The sequence below is a fragment of the Equus przewalskii genome, chromosome 32 (genome assembly GCF_037783145.1).
Source record: "Equus przewalskii isolate Varuska chromosome 32, EquPr2, whole genome shotgun sequence".
NCBI classification, from domain to species: Eukaryota; Metazoa; Chordata; class Mammalia; order Perissodactyla; family Equidae; genus Equus; species Equus przewalskii.
In genome coordinates, this window is record NC_091862.1 from 9,567,051 (window position 1) to 9,581,160 (window position 14,110).

At 50.9% G+C, this 14,110-nt stretch overlaps 1 protein-coding gene across 3 annotated transcripts in view; it reads right to left on the reverse strand.

The window, feature by feature from the left end:
• Positions 1-1,866: 1,866 nt before the first annotated feature.
• The window catches only part of TULP4 (TUB like protein 4), a 227,964-nt gene continuing 215,720 nt past the window's right edge, over positions 1,867-14,110 (reverse strand). For all 3 annotated transcript variants that reach the window (XM_070603292.1, XM_070603291.1, XM_070603293.1), the window contains exons 13-15: positions 13,014-13,157; positions 8,550-11,047; positions 1,867-6,722 (exon numbers count right to left, since the gene is read on the reverse strand). In XM_070603292.1, the coding sequence (XP_070459393.1) occupies positions 6,606-6,722; positions 8,550-11,047; positions 13,014-13,157 (2,759 nt within the window). In that variant the 3' untranslated portion in view covers positions 1,867-6,605. The remainder of the gene's footprint in view (positions 6,723-8,549; positions 11,048-13,013; positions 13,158-14,110) is intronic.

Genomic DNA, 14,110 nt, shown 5'->3' on the forward strand with positions numbered 1-14,110 from the left:
CTTTGGTACATCGAGCAACTGCTTCTAAGATATGCAGAGACACAAGTCTGCGTAGACCTGCTCCTTTGTGACACCCGGGCATGTAAGGCAGCCTACGAGCCACAGGTGCAATCTTCTGCAAGTCGAGAAGGAGCACCCCCTCCCCGCCACAGAGTGAGCTCACGGGCGGCCAGCTAGGGTGCCCTGCTACGATGCCCCTTTCTGCGGGTGAGGACTAAGTGTAAGCAGCTCAGAGCTCGTGGCAGGCAAATCATGACAAAACAGCCAAGGGAGAAGCTAGGAAGAATCCAGGTCTATCATCAGTGTGACCCAGAAATCTTGGATTCTATTTCAGGATCGGTTTCTGTCTGTGGAATCCAGAAATTATTTCAACCTCTCGGGGCTTCAATTTTCTTCTGAAAGGGAAGGGAGGCAAAAGCTACCACTTGATAATGAAGCTTGGAGCTCTAGCTCCGCATTCTTGGAGCACTGCAATGCAATCTCCAGGAGGCAGGCATTTCTCTTCCACAATGAGTTTTTGGGTCTAGTGTACGGGAGCTAAATGGATTCTGATTCTGTTACCACCACCAGGAAAAGAATACTTAACACTAGAATAAAAATAGAAAACATCCTTTCCAAAATAAGTTTGTGGAAGGAAAGGGATTTGCTAAGTTTTCTCACCAGGGCTTTAAAAATAAATCACTTCGGGAGACACTGGCTCACACTGAACGGCCCCGAAGCTGACCACGGGCCTGGTAGAGAAGCAACGCTACACGCGTCCTCGGACCCACACACGGCCTGGCTGCTCCGGTTTCGGTCCCTTGTGTTTTGTGGGAGGGAGAGAAGGCGTTTGTGTTTGACCAGGTCTCCTTGCTACCTGGTTTCAGCGATGAAGATACAATGAATACTGAAGCTCACAAACTCTCACAATAAAATGAGATACATTTTGATTCTTATAGAAAATTCAGGTCAGTTAGCCTTGTATGATGACCACTATGAAAAGGACATGGTTATAGTCCTATGATTATCTTAAAACAACACATAACTATATTCGTTGGAGCCGACCGTGTTTTTTGGTTCTTCTGTCTCTAAAGCCTTAGTGACCACTTGTCTATTTTTATATCTGAAAAAACCTGGAAGGGTAGTTCTGTAAACGTGCATGTGAACTATGGTATTCACAGACGAGCCGCCTACGAGCCCCGAGGCCCCGCCCCAGGCCACAGTCAGAGGGAACTCTAGCACAGGGCAAGGAGGGGCCCTAAGACTCATCAGTAATAACAGCAACTTTAAGTTCTATTAGCACATAGGGTGGAACTGCTCAAAACCTGGTTTTATTAAGTTTCCTACAAAGTAACAAAGAAGGTGTCAATGTATTTAGCACCTCTGATCTTGTAGGTGCTACGACAGATGCAACCCGAATCGGGTCCCCTTTAAATAAACAAACACAAACTCAAACCAACTCTCAAAAAGAGCCAAAGGCGGGCCTGCCCGGTGGCGCAGCGGTTAAGTACGCAGGTTCCATCCGGGGTTTGCTGGTTTGGGTCCCGGGTGCGGACATGGCACCACGTGGCAAGCCATGCTGAGGTAGGTGTCCCACATATAAAGTAGAGGAAGATGGGCATGGATGTTAGCTCAGGGCCAGTCTTCCTCAGCAAAAAGAGGAGGATTGGTGGCAGATGTTAGCTCAGGGCTAATCTTCCTCAAAAAACAAACAAAACAAAACAAAACAAAAAGAGCCACACGGATAAGGATCTCAGGGTGTCAAGCAGACGCTGGCAGGAACCCAGGGATGAGAGGAGCAACTGGAGGGTGGGCCATGCCACTAGAGAGTGGTGATTTTGTCTCAAAGGACTCAAGACCCACATGTGAATTCTGCACACAAGTAACTGATTTTTTTTCGATCTGCAAAATTTTATTAAGCAATAGCTGGACAAGTCTTACAACTTCAAATCATCAAGAAAAAAAAATAAGGAGATTAATCCATCTCAATAATAAAGACAAAATAATTTGGACAAACCACATCATTTTGAATGCAAACCATTAACGCCTTCTAGAATACCTCCCGCACAATCTAATACACAAAATACATAAGAGAGGCAAACGAGGGTGAGCTCATTAGAATGCAATCGGGTATCTCAATAAATCTGGCTTGGAAAGTAAAACAAAGCAGGGAGCTGAATTGAAAACAAACAAACCAACAGTGGAGGAAGTGAGGCGCCCAAAGCTGTGTGCGCCATCCCCAGGGTTTGGACAAGATCATGCTGGTGGTCTGGTTTGGTCTGGGACCTGTGCACCTGCATTGCGCACTTAGAGTTTAAAAAAAAAAAAAGGAAAAGAAAATGCCAGTAGTAATAAACTCAGAAATCATGTCCAAATTTACAGTACCAAAATAATGCATTTATAAACAAATGCGAAAACAATACCCCTTTGGTAAATAACACAGTGCCTTTTTCAGTCAAACGCATAACCCATGCTTTTCTACAACACAAAAAGAAATTTTTTTTTATCTACAATTAACGAGATCTTAGAACCCTCCCTTCCCCTTTAAAAGAACTTGTAAACAGAAAACATAGGTACAAGTAAAGTTACAAGAAAATTGCACAAAGCCAAAGAAACGAAAACAAAGTAAGCCACAACCCTTCGGATTTCATTGGCCCAGGAGAAGGAAATACACGAACGGTGAAGAGGTTGTACTCGTGTGCTATGACAAAATCCCGGGACCTCAGACAACATTCTTGACACAGTTCGTCTCAACACATTTGTTCACAACCACTGACTTGGCCAAGTGGTGGACGGCCCATACGGGGACACACGGGCTCCTTTTCAAGGAACCTTTGAACTGGAAAGGCAGTGTAACACCGCAGAGCACACGCGAATTCAAGCCAGCCAGGGCATTCCCTCCTTTGTTCTTTTTTCAACCCACTCTCTCGTCTTCGGGCCAAGGGACGACTTATTTCAGGGCTGTTCTCAAGGGCGTCCACCGAGCGGGGCACACGCACGAGAAGGCTCCTCTGTCTCACCTGCAATCGGTGCTTTTGTGTAATTTTGTAACAATCGCAATTCCAAATGCATTTGTTTCCAGCGGGGAGCCTGCTGGAGACTGCATTTTAAATGCACTGGTTTACACTCAGTAGACACCTTGTTAACACAGGAGAAGTGTTTCTTGACAAGAAGGCAACGTTTGGAAACGTACCTCCCATACCTCCCAAGTTCGTACAGTGGGATGCTGATCCATCACGTTTTGAGCCCTGAGGCTGTGGGAGCCGATGGGAGTTTAGAAAACCGTCTGGGTTGTCTTTTCATTTTACAGACGGACAAATGCAGGCCCAAGGTCACCCTCCAACTCTGCGGCACAGCAGCCCTGGGGTCTCCTGACATTCTGCTATGATTACCAGATGAACGTTTCTGCACGTCCTCATGGGACGCTTGACAAGGCAGCAGTGGCCATGAATGAAAACTACTAACCCGCAAAATTCTGACTTAACCCTGCCATGAGGGTTTTGACACCTTCCTGCTCCTTGCTGCAATTTTTCTTAGGATGTCCATTCGATGGGGATACCACACACACATCTGTGCCTTTGGTTTGATGATGTTAGAGTTAACACAAATTTAAAGCTGGTTTTTATGTTTGTTAATATATCAGTTCCCTCAAAAAGGCATGGATTCTTCACGGGGTTGACTACTGACTGGGTTCATGTTTTTAAATTTAGGGATTCAATGAGGTATCTGAATAGTCCTAAACAGCAATTAATAAACATGAAGGACATAGAATTCTGCTGTTCAAAGTACTGACTTCAGTATTTAATGCATTGAGACTGTCTGAATGAAAACAAGTTTTGAAACAAGGAAGAGCATCACCATGAACTTGCAAGACCCCACACTGCAGCTGCTGCAGACACCTGGCTGGGTGTGACGGGCCATTCCAGAGCATCTGCCCCTTTGGGCCGGAGCAAGGGGAGCTGGGCTGTTGCTCATCCAGAGGTGGACGTGCACGTACGCAAAACACCCCACCCCAGGTCTTCGCCACCAGCAGGGGAAAAGGCCTTTCGGCGAGCAGTTAAGAATTTAGCAAGTCTAGTTAATTCTTTGCTACAAAGACTCAGTTTCTCTTCACAAATGTACTTGTAGTTTTTATTCTAACGATTTCCTCCTATATTTGCTTTTATTGAGAAAAGTTCTAAAATGTACCCTTTCGTGGTCTTTAGACCTCAAAGACCAGGCAAAACTCTACACATGGAAACTCCTTACTAATAACGCCTTCCTTTACTGCTCTCCTGCTAATAAGACTCCTCTCGTTTCATATCACCTTTTATTCTTAATTAAAAATAAAGTTTCCAAGAGAAGGGGAAATACTACTTTAGGATATGTTATCTCAAAGAAATCTTCTCCTTTGTTATGATCAAAACCACAAAATGCAAAAACAGAATGACTTCTAAAGGAGTAATCGGAATTTTTTTTCCAACTAGAAAAAGTTACAAATTGTCCAGCGAAAAAACCTTCTATCACATCCTCTTTATTTCTTGCAGCAAAATAGACTGCTACCAAATAAGTCATTACAAACATACCAGTTTTCTAAATAAATACTAAAATGGGCATAACTCACCAGTACATAGTAACAAAATAATTCCTAAGAACACTATTAAAGCAAGATAAATAATTATCTCTTGAACAATAAAACAGGGGAATTGCATTTAAATTATTTTAGAAATAGGCTATAACCATTATTGCACACCTAACAATAAGCAGTGAAACATCGTAATAAACTACAGAAACTCATACAAAAGAATTATACAATTCTGAATACACTGCTAAATTCCTTCTGGCAGAATTTACCCACCAAAGAATCAGGTTCAATATTTTAAAATGGGAAATGGGAAACCGTGGCATTAGCTGGGAGATGTTCTTCACTGTATTTAAAACCTCATCTGTGTTTCTCCGGGTCTGGAGGGAACAGCGAGCGATGCCATCCTGCTCTAGGAAAGGAATGGGCAGTGTCTTTTCTGACTTTTAAACCCAAACAGGGAATTAAAATTACTTTGAAAATACTTTTCTGCAGTATCTTCCACTTGTCTGTTTTCAAACAAAATCCAAATTTAGGACCCCCAAGCTAGCAGACAGCGCTTCTGCCCTAAACACCATCACAGGTGTGAATAACTGAAAAAGACGAACTGGGTCTGTTCTCAGGGCTGAATGCTGCCCGAGGTGTCCCCTGAGGAGGGGGCGGTGGCAGGTGGGAGAAGAGCATCTCGGTGGACTTTTCTTCTTTTGCAATTAAGAAACAGTAGCCAACCCACTACCTTAAGTCCTGTCACTGAACCATGCTCTCCTACTGGTTTATTTCCCCAGTAAACAGTCTGTACGTTTATTAAACAACCTTTTTTGTTTCCTAGAGAAGATTGTGGGACTTTTGTCAAAGAGTTGACTATAACTCTCTCTCTTAATACCCTGGCAAATGCTTAAAATTTTTTGTTACTTTTCTAATTTAGTGGAGAACATTTCTAGTGAATTGAACTTCGATGCAGCCAAGAGAGAAAAGGAGGAGTTCAATCATATCGTCAGCCTTTTTAGAAAGCGTAGAACAGTGTTATCCCACAGGGGAGAGAATGTCCACTGCTGCATCTCCCAGACTAACAACAGAGGGGGAGAGGGGACAAAGGCTGCTTCCCAGCACGTGGGCATCTGGTGACTCGCCATGCCCTAGCCGAGAAAACCACTACCCCACCGACGCCGGGATTTCTCCACTGCTGTCTCCCACCTTGTCCCACAGTCAGTCATACTGAAGGGTCATCGCCGAGCCTACGGAACTGTGACATGCTATAAAACTAGTGGAGTCTTCAATGTAAACATCCTCCGAAGAGGAGCATAGCCCTTGGACTTTCAAGTCACGCTGCGCGGATCGCCCGTGTGTCCGTGTGCGGACTCCTCCCTCCCCCGGCGCCCCTGCCCCTACAGCATCGTGAGCGAGTCCTACTCACACCTGCTAACAGCACCCCGTGAAAAGCCTAGCGTTATTAGTCAAACACAGTGCGTTTGCCAAAATACCCTTCATTAATCAAGTCACCTTCAGGGGAGCAACTTACCATGTGTGAACTACATGTTGGCCCCCCAAAAGAACCTGTACCTTCAGGATTTTTGGTTGTGTCTTTTAAAAAAGGTTTTTGTTTTTATGCTAGTGGTGGTGTTGGAGGAGTAATAAAAGCTAGACGCTGTGGAGAATGACAATCACGCGGACTCCTTAGTCTAAAAGGGCCGCAGGCTGGAAGGCAGTCCGCCTTCCTTCCGAGGGGCGCCTCGTCCCGCAGCCGACACAGGCACACCTGGGCAGACATCAGCACAGCAACTACGTTTCCTAAAAGGTGCTCGCAACCTTTGCTTCCAAACACTACTCTCTCGTACTTTGTTTTTGTTTAAAAAGAAAGGAGAAAGAAAGACAATAAGGACAATAAAAGCCCAAACAAATGGCAATGACTAAAGGTCAGTGGCTGTCCTGGGCCTGACGGACTTTTCCAGTTTTGCTCCTGTCTTCCGGTTCCCAGCCGCTGGCCCCGGGCAGGCGCCTCGAGCATCTCCGATGGGGCGTCTCTGACGAGGCTCCTTCGCCGCTCCTCCTCCCCACGCCGGCCTCTTCACTTCAGGCGCTGAGTCACGTTGGCCAGGGCGACGGCGAAGGCCTGCACAGCGGAGAAGGGGTACTGGAAGTCCAGAATGTACGCATTGCCGTCGATCCTTCCAAACTGCATCACCTGGGGGGCGGGGGGAGCAGAGATATTAAAGGAAAACGAGGTGGGACACAGGCCGGCCAGGTCCGGGCGGCACCTGTTGGAAGCAGACAACGTGGTCTGTGAGACACTTTTGCCAACAAAAGGGACTCTGATCGAGCTTCTCAGTCCAATTATGAGTTTGGTGGAAATAAAGGGATGGGGGAACATGTGAACCAACACGGTGGGAGACAGCGAGCAGACTCCGGAGCATGGAGAGCTCCACAGGTCAAATGGAGAGCCCTCTTCAAGAAAACAGAAAGCGGGAAGAAAAAGCACAAAGAAGAATCTACAGGCTGAAGAGAAATATCAACTGTAACTGTCAAATGTCACTGCTCAGAGATGGAGAAGATGCCACAGCCTCCTTCCCCAGCCTGCTTCCCTCGTTGTTTCAGTACTTACAGGGAGCAGGTTATACTACAGTGTTATATGACATTATATTGTACATATTTATTGATTGTCTTTCTTCCATTTTTGTAAACTTCATCAGGACAAGGTTTTTTTTTTTTGAGGAAGATTAGCCCTGAGCTAACATCCGTGCTCATCTTGCTCTACTTTATATGTGGGATGCCTGCCACAGCATGGCTTGCCAAGCGGTGCGATGTCCGCACCTGGGATCTGAACTGGCGGACCCCAGGCTGCTGAAGCGGAACGTGTGAACTTAACCACTGCGCCACCAGGCCGGCCCAGGACAGGGATTTTTCTCTGTTCTCCTCATTGATCTAATTTCTGCACTTAGAGCAGGGGTTGCCAAAGGCTCTGGAAAGGGCCGAGAATAAATATTCTAGCCTTTGTAGGTCATACAGTCTTTCCCACAACTATTTAATTCTGCTGTTGTAGGGTGAAGGCAGTGTAGACAACACCTAAGTGGATGGGCGGCTGTGTTCCAACAAAACCTTACCTACAAAAAGCGGCAGCAGGACGGGTCGGCCTGTGGGCCTCAGTTTGCCGACTCCTGGCTCAGAGGCTTGCCAGGCAGACAGCAGGTGCTCAATAAACGTTTGTTGAGTGAATTAATGCAAATGAGATTTAAATAGGAGAGGCGAAGGGAATTCCCAGGATGGTGGGGAAGGGCAGTCCCAGAACAACGGCCACGCAGCAGGGTTGGAGCAGGAAGGACTGACAGATTACCCAACGTGTTCGCAACCACAGGGGATCTGCATTCCACCAAGAACTGGCAAACGACTTATTAATAAGTCCACGGAGAAATAAGCAAGCCAACAAAACTAGGCAATTATGTCTGAGGGGAAAAAAAACCCTATACGATAAAAAAGGAAACGTGACCAAACCACACGGCCTGGCTCAGCCGGGCGTCACGGCGTAACGAGGTGCCCGATGACTGCTGACTCAGCTGGGCAGGGGGAGGGAAAGTCAGGGTGTGCAGGCATGGGGTGGGGGTCAAGAAAAGAAACCCTCACGTTCCTCAGGAAGAAGTCAATACATGATGCCAAACACGGGAAAATCAATAAATAGCAGAAACTCCTTCTTTACAAATATGGTGGCAAATACCAGAAAAAAAGGAGACCGCCTTGGAAGCACGTGCCTCTGGGAGGGGCTGGAGGAGGGGGCAGGGGCCTGCTGGTTTTCCTCATGGGTCTTGTAGAATCATCTGACTTTAAAAAGTCAGTACATGTGTTACTCTGATGAGAAACAGATAAAAGCAACGGGCATTTCCACATTTCCCATTGGGCCTTTTGAAAAACGCTCCCCCAGGCCGAAGCACTGATACCCTGCACCCGGTTTTTAAGGACCCCAGGAACCTGTCCAGACGAGAAGGCTGCGCTGTGGCCACGCCCCGGGCCAGGCTCTTACCTGCCGCCCCTCCAGCTCGATCTGGAAGTTCTTGGCTGACTCCTGGGTCACCCGCCCCCCGAAGTCCAGCTGGTACACCTGGGTGGCCTCGTTCCACAGGGGCTGCTTGTTGGCCATGACGTAGACGAAGCCCTGGCTGCCCAGCCGCCCGTCCTCGCGCTCGCTGGCCTTGCGGCACTTGGCCTCCTCCAGCTCGCTGGCCGTGCGCAGGCTGCGCTTGCTCTTCCAGCCCTTCCTGCTGCCCTGGCTCTGGTTCATGAGCTCGTCCCCGCTGATGAACAGCTCGGGCTCGCTCTCCGAGCTGTCCTGGAACTCGTTCGTCTTATTCAACTTCTTCGACTTCAGCTGGTCCTTCTGACTCTTCACTTTCTTCTTCTCCCTCCCCAGGCGGGGGCTGGAGATCAGGGAGTTAAAGTCACTCAGAGTCCGCGCCTCCTTCTTCATCTTGCCCTCTGTGATGGCCTGAACGTTGCCTTCCTCTGCTCGGCTGTCCAGGCGCTTCCGGTTCTTCTTTCCGAATTTCTCCGTCCGCTGGGGGACCGGGCTTTCCGTCAGGGAGAGGACTTCCTGGAAGTTGTCGGCGGTCTCTACCATCACCTCTGTACCCAGGTGGCTCTGGAGGTCGGTGGGCGGTGGGGACACCAAGGGCTTCTCCACCACCAAGTGTGCCTTGGTGGGGAGCGTGCCCTGGGGGTTCTGCACGGGCGGGCACGCGCTGTAGGAATTCCAGGGGTGCAAGGCGATAGGTGGCGGCTGTAAACTCGAGCACGTGCTGCTTCCTGGGTACATGGGGGGCAGGGCGCAGTAGGAGAGGCTGGGCGGGTAGGCGGGCTGCAGGACCACTGCGGACTCCTGTTGTGCAAACTGGGCTGGGGACAGGGCGTCTTTTGGGGAGCAGGGAGCCTGCACTCCCGGCAAAGGGGGCGTGTTATAGCTTCCTGGGTAGGGCACTCCCATCCCATAGCCTGTCTGGAAAGTGGCAGTAGGGCTGGCGGGCGACTTGGGGGAGACGAAGGGCACTCGGGACACGTCCAGGTGCTGGCTCTGAGCTACCATCAGAGGGGACAGTTTCAGGGGGTTGGGCACTGCAGTCTGTGCTGTCCTTTCCTGGGGAACCCAGATGTCTTCCCCGAGCATGGGGTCCCACTGGTAAGGGGGTGGCCGCTTCCCGGCAGCAGCGGCCTCGGGCAGCGCGGGGTGCCTCGGGGGCTTCTCGGCGGGACAGTGCTGGCCCAGCGCCTCGTCCTCGGTGAAAGCCGAGTTGACATAATCGGCGCGCTCGCGGGCGCCGTCGGGCGGGCTCAGTAGGCTGTAGGAGGACTGCGAGGACAGCGGGGACGTGCTGGCCGCGTGCGCCCCCGGCCCGGCCCCCGTGCTCTGCTCGGGCCGCCCGGCCGCGCCCGCGCCGCTGCACTGGCTGCAGGTGTAGAGCGCGGGCGGCGGGCGCGCGGGGAAGGGCGCGGCGCCCTTGGGCTTGGCCGGCAGCTGCGGCGGCGCGCGCGGGGACTCGGCCAGCTGCGCCGCCCGCAGCGCCGCCTCGCGGTTGTTCCTGCGCAGCGTGGCGTGGATGAGGCTGCTCTCCGGCCTCTGCGCCGCCCGGCCCGCGCCCAGCGGGCCCGCGAGGTCGGGATACGGCGGCGGGTCCCCCGGCGGGATGGAGTAGCGCGGCACCGTCAGGCGGTTCAGGGTCGCGCTGGTGCAGGGCTGCGGGACCTTCTTCTCGGTGGCGGTGAGCCTCAGGGTGGCCGAGCTGCCCGGGCCGGGGAGGGTGTAGGTGTTCTGGGAGCAGAGCATCCGCGTCCGGGGCCGGCACACCTCCTCCACGTTGCCGCTGCTGTCGAAGGTGGTGATCCTCTCGTAGCCCAGGGGCGTCTGGTAGTGCGCCGCCGTGGGGTACAGCGAGAAGTCACCCTTCTTCAAGCACACGTCCACCGGGGGCTGCGGGGGCAGCAGCGGGGGCGGGGGCGCTGCCGTGGTGGGGGCGGCGGGGATGGTTCCTGGGTAGGGGGGTGGGGGGTTCATCTTCGCCGCCTGGACCTCCTGCGGGGCGCTAAACACCACGGCGTCCCCCTCCGCGGCCAGCTGCGGCACAGGCCGCAGGGCCTTGGCTGGCTTCTGCAGGTGCTCGTGGTCTCGGTCTCCGTGGTCCACCACCGACAGCTGGATGGCCCCCTGTGCTGGCGGCGGCAGGGACAGCTGAGGGGGGTTCGGAATGATGCGGCCCATCTCCACGCCTCCGAAGATCACCTGTCCAGGGTTGGAGTAGCGGTTGGAGATTGGGTACTGGGTGGCACTGTCACTGGCGTGCTCAGCTGCCCCCACGGCCGTGGTCTGATTGGTCAGGACGTCCAGCTGCACGTTCTGATTGGCCAGCAGGGACTGTACCAGTCCGATGCTCTGCGTGGGGGACATAGCTTGAGCTGAGCTGTGGATGGGCGCGATGGGGATGTTCACCGTACACGGTGGGTTGTTCTCAGGCACACCAGATGCTCCCGTCACTGGAAGGAGATGGGAAAAACGAACTGCTCACAAAACAGTGCCATGAAACTGGGTCAGAGTAAGCAACACATCTGAATTCATCCAGATCTTCTGCGAATAAAATGCAATTGCTATAGACGGAGATGAGTTTGCTTGGGGAAAGGTTCACGCAAGTTACACAAAGCTTCTGGGATATTTCTGGAAGGGCATACGGGTGATCAGTGGGCTCTGCAGCTAAGGGCATTGTCAGAGCTTTTCAATGAATACTCGTGAACCTTCTGAATGTGGTCATGTGCCTGAATGGTACCATGGCAAATACTTAAATGTTTAAGGATGCTTTTTACGCGTGATAGTCATAAAATGGCCCACTCTTACGAAAGAAGAGGGCAGTGGCACAGTAAGAAACTCCACTGAGGACTCACAATGCCTAGGCTTCTAAGTAGGTTTATGGACTGGTCAGTGTGTAAAATGTTGGGTAGATGCCCATCTGACCCCTGGAGTCCTCCAGGGAGATGTGACTGTCCCCTGCCTGCACAAATCTGGGTCCTCTCTCAAGTTTTCCATGACTCCTGCTCAGATCCCCCTTCCAGATGTTCTCTCCTCGGTATGGGATACTGACGGCAGGCGTCTTGCCCTCTGATGGAGTCTCTTTGTCGCGTCACCAGCAGTTAAGTGTGAGCCCTGAGACAAACCGTCCCCCTCCCCCCCTCACTGGGAACCACAGACAGTGACGAGAACAGCAGCAACAGCTGAGCAGAAGCGAGAGCTAGATTAGCCATCTTCTGGGAGCACAGGGAGGGTCTTCAGAGGCAAGCGTGAAAGACACTTCGAAATCTAAGGTTCTGAAATAGCAGGGGACGCGCTATAAAGCTCCAGTGTGTGAGGCTTCGCCAAGTTGCAGGCTTATGTGGTTGTGTCCTCGCCCGCTAGGACTGCGTCTGTCTCCATCTGCTCCACCCAGGGGGAGGGGCATCCCTATCAGAGAACCGAAGATGGCCCCAGTCAGAGAGCACAGTGAAGTGATGTTACAGGCAAAAACCTGGCTGAGAGAGAGTAAGCAATCCCCCCACGTTCAGAGCCCGAGTTGGGATGTGTGTCCCTTCCTGACCCGTGGTGAGGACCAGAGCCCCCCGTTCAAGAAGGACCAGACACAGGAGAAGTCAGTGGCCACGTGGGTCCCTGTGGCTCAGAAAGCAGAGACTTCCAGCACCTGCTTGGTTGGCAGTAGAGGGGTCTCTATATTCATAAAATCGCTGGTGGGCTTTTTTGAGAATAGGTACATACGAATGCTTGGCAGAGTAATTAGAAATCATTCTAATCTATTCATCAAAATAGGATTCCCCTACTAGAAAACATTAAATCAACTTAAGATGCTATACATATCTGAAAATTTGTTAAGCTGGAATTTTGAGAACTTGTACCAGCTTTTACTTCAACTCAGACCTGGCTTCTACGCACCGAGACACGCTCTGCTTGTGGGAGAAGGACGTTCCGCCCTGGAGACGGGGCAGGTTTGAGACACTGGGCTCCGTGCACAGGATCATGGAGAGACGCCCTTCTCTAAGCAGGGGCTGAAAGGATGAGGGCCAGCCCGGGGCAGTGAGACTGGGGTTGAGTTCTGACTTTTTTGAGTCCCGATCGGTCCTGTGAACCTCTCTCTATCCGGGCACATGACTGTGAGGACTGTTGAGGACACGGCGAGATGCTGGAAGTGCTCTGTGACATGAGCCGTCACGGCCATCTTCCTTGTCCCTGCTCTGGTAGCTTCCTTCCTCCACAGACCAGTGACAGTACATGACCTTTCTCCCGTGACATGCCACCACACCCACCAAGGAAGCTTTACCTTACGGGGAAGGTGCACCTTTTCCAAACTCAGGCAGCAGGCACGGAATGACATGCTGTCGTTCTTGACTACCTACCACTCTGTCCCCTGTCATGACCCACTGAGAGAGGGCTGGTGACAAACCAGCTGATGAGTGAACACACCTGGTAAATCATCCTCATCTTCACTGAAAACATTCGGGTTGAAGACGGGCAAATTAACATAGTCCACGGAAATCTTCCGAACCTCTGGGAGATAGATGGTCATCTGCCGCGGCTGGAGATGCAGGAGGCTGGTTTTATAGATTACTGGTGGAGGAGGAAAGCACAGTCAACACAGACGGCCAGAGGAGCGCCAAGGCGCCAACAGCCGCGGGAGGGAGGCAGGCTGATCCCTGAGGGCAGGGTGGGGACAGAGCAGCTCTCCATCTCCCTCAGTGCCCACCGGCCAAGCCGCCCACGGACTGCATTCCTAACAACAAATTCTCGGTCTAGCCCAGCCACCTTGCCAGCGGCTTGTCTATAGAACCACACATTTCAAATGTTAAAAACCTATCTTAGACTTACGTTCATGTTTGGAATGAGCTGGTGTATGATAAGTATATTTTTTTAAAACCTCATTTGCAATCAGAAGGCTAATTTGGGGAACATAGTTGTGATAACCAGAGTGCCAAGCTCAGGGGGATCTTGGGCGGTCAAGAAGCTGTTGGAAGGCAACAACGAGATCAGTAGGAATAAGATGCTGCTTGGGGCCGGCCTGTGGCCGAGTGGTTAAGTTCACAGGCTCTGCTTCGGCAGCCCGGGTTTTGCTAGTTTGGATCCTGGGCGCGGACATGGCACCTCTCATGAGGCCATGCTGAGGCAGCGTCCCACATGCCACAACTGGAGGGACCCACAGCTAAAAATATGCAGCTATGTGCCAGGGGGCTTTAGGGAGAAAAAGGAAAAATAAAATCTTTAAAAGAAAAAAGAAAAAAGAAAAAAGATGTTGCTTTATTCAGGACTGGATTCTGGTCTTCCTGACTTTCAATTCCACGATCGGGATGGAGAATCCTAGGGAACTTCCACACAGTTTCTTTAAATGCTAAGATTTAACTTGATTGACAGGGGTGTTTAAGGGGAGGCCTAGATTGCAACTAAAATATTTAGAGAAGACAAAATAAGGGAAAAAATAATGAATGTGAATTTAAGTTTCACAGTAGGTTAAAATCAGGATGAAACTGTCCCGTCAATGTTCTTTTATGTTTAATACTCTTTCCTGT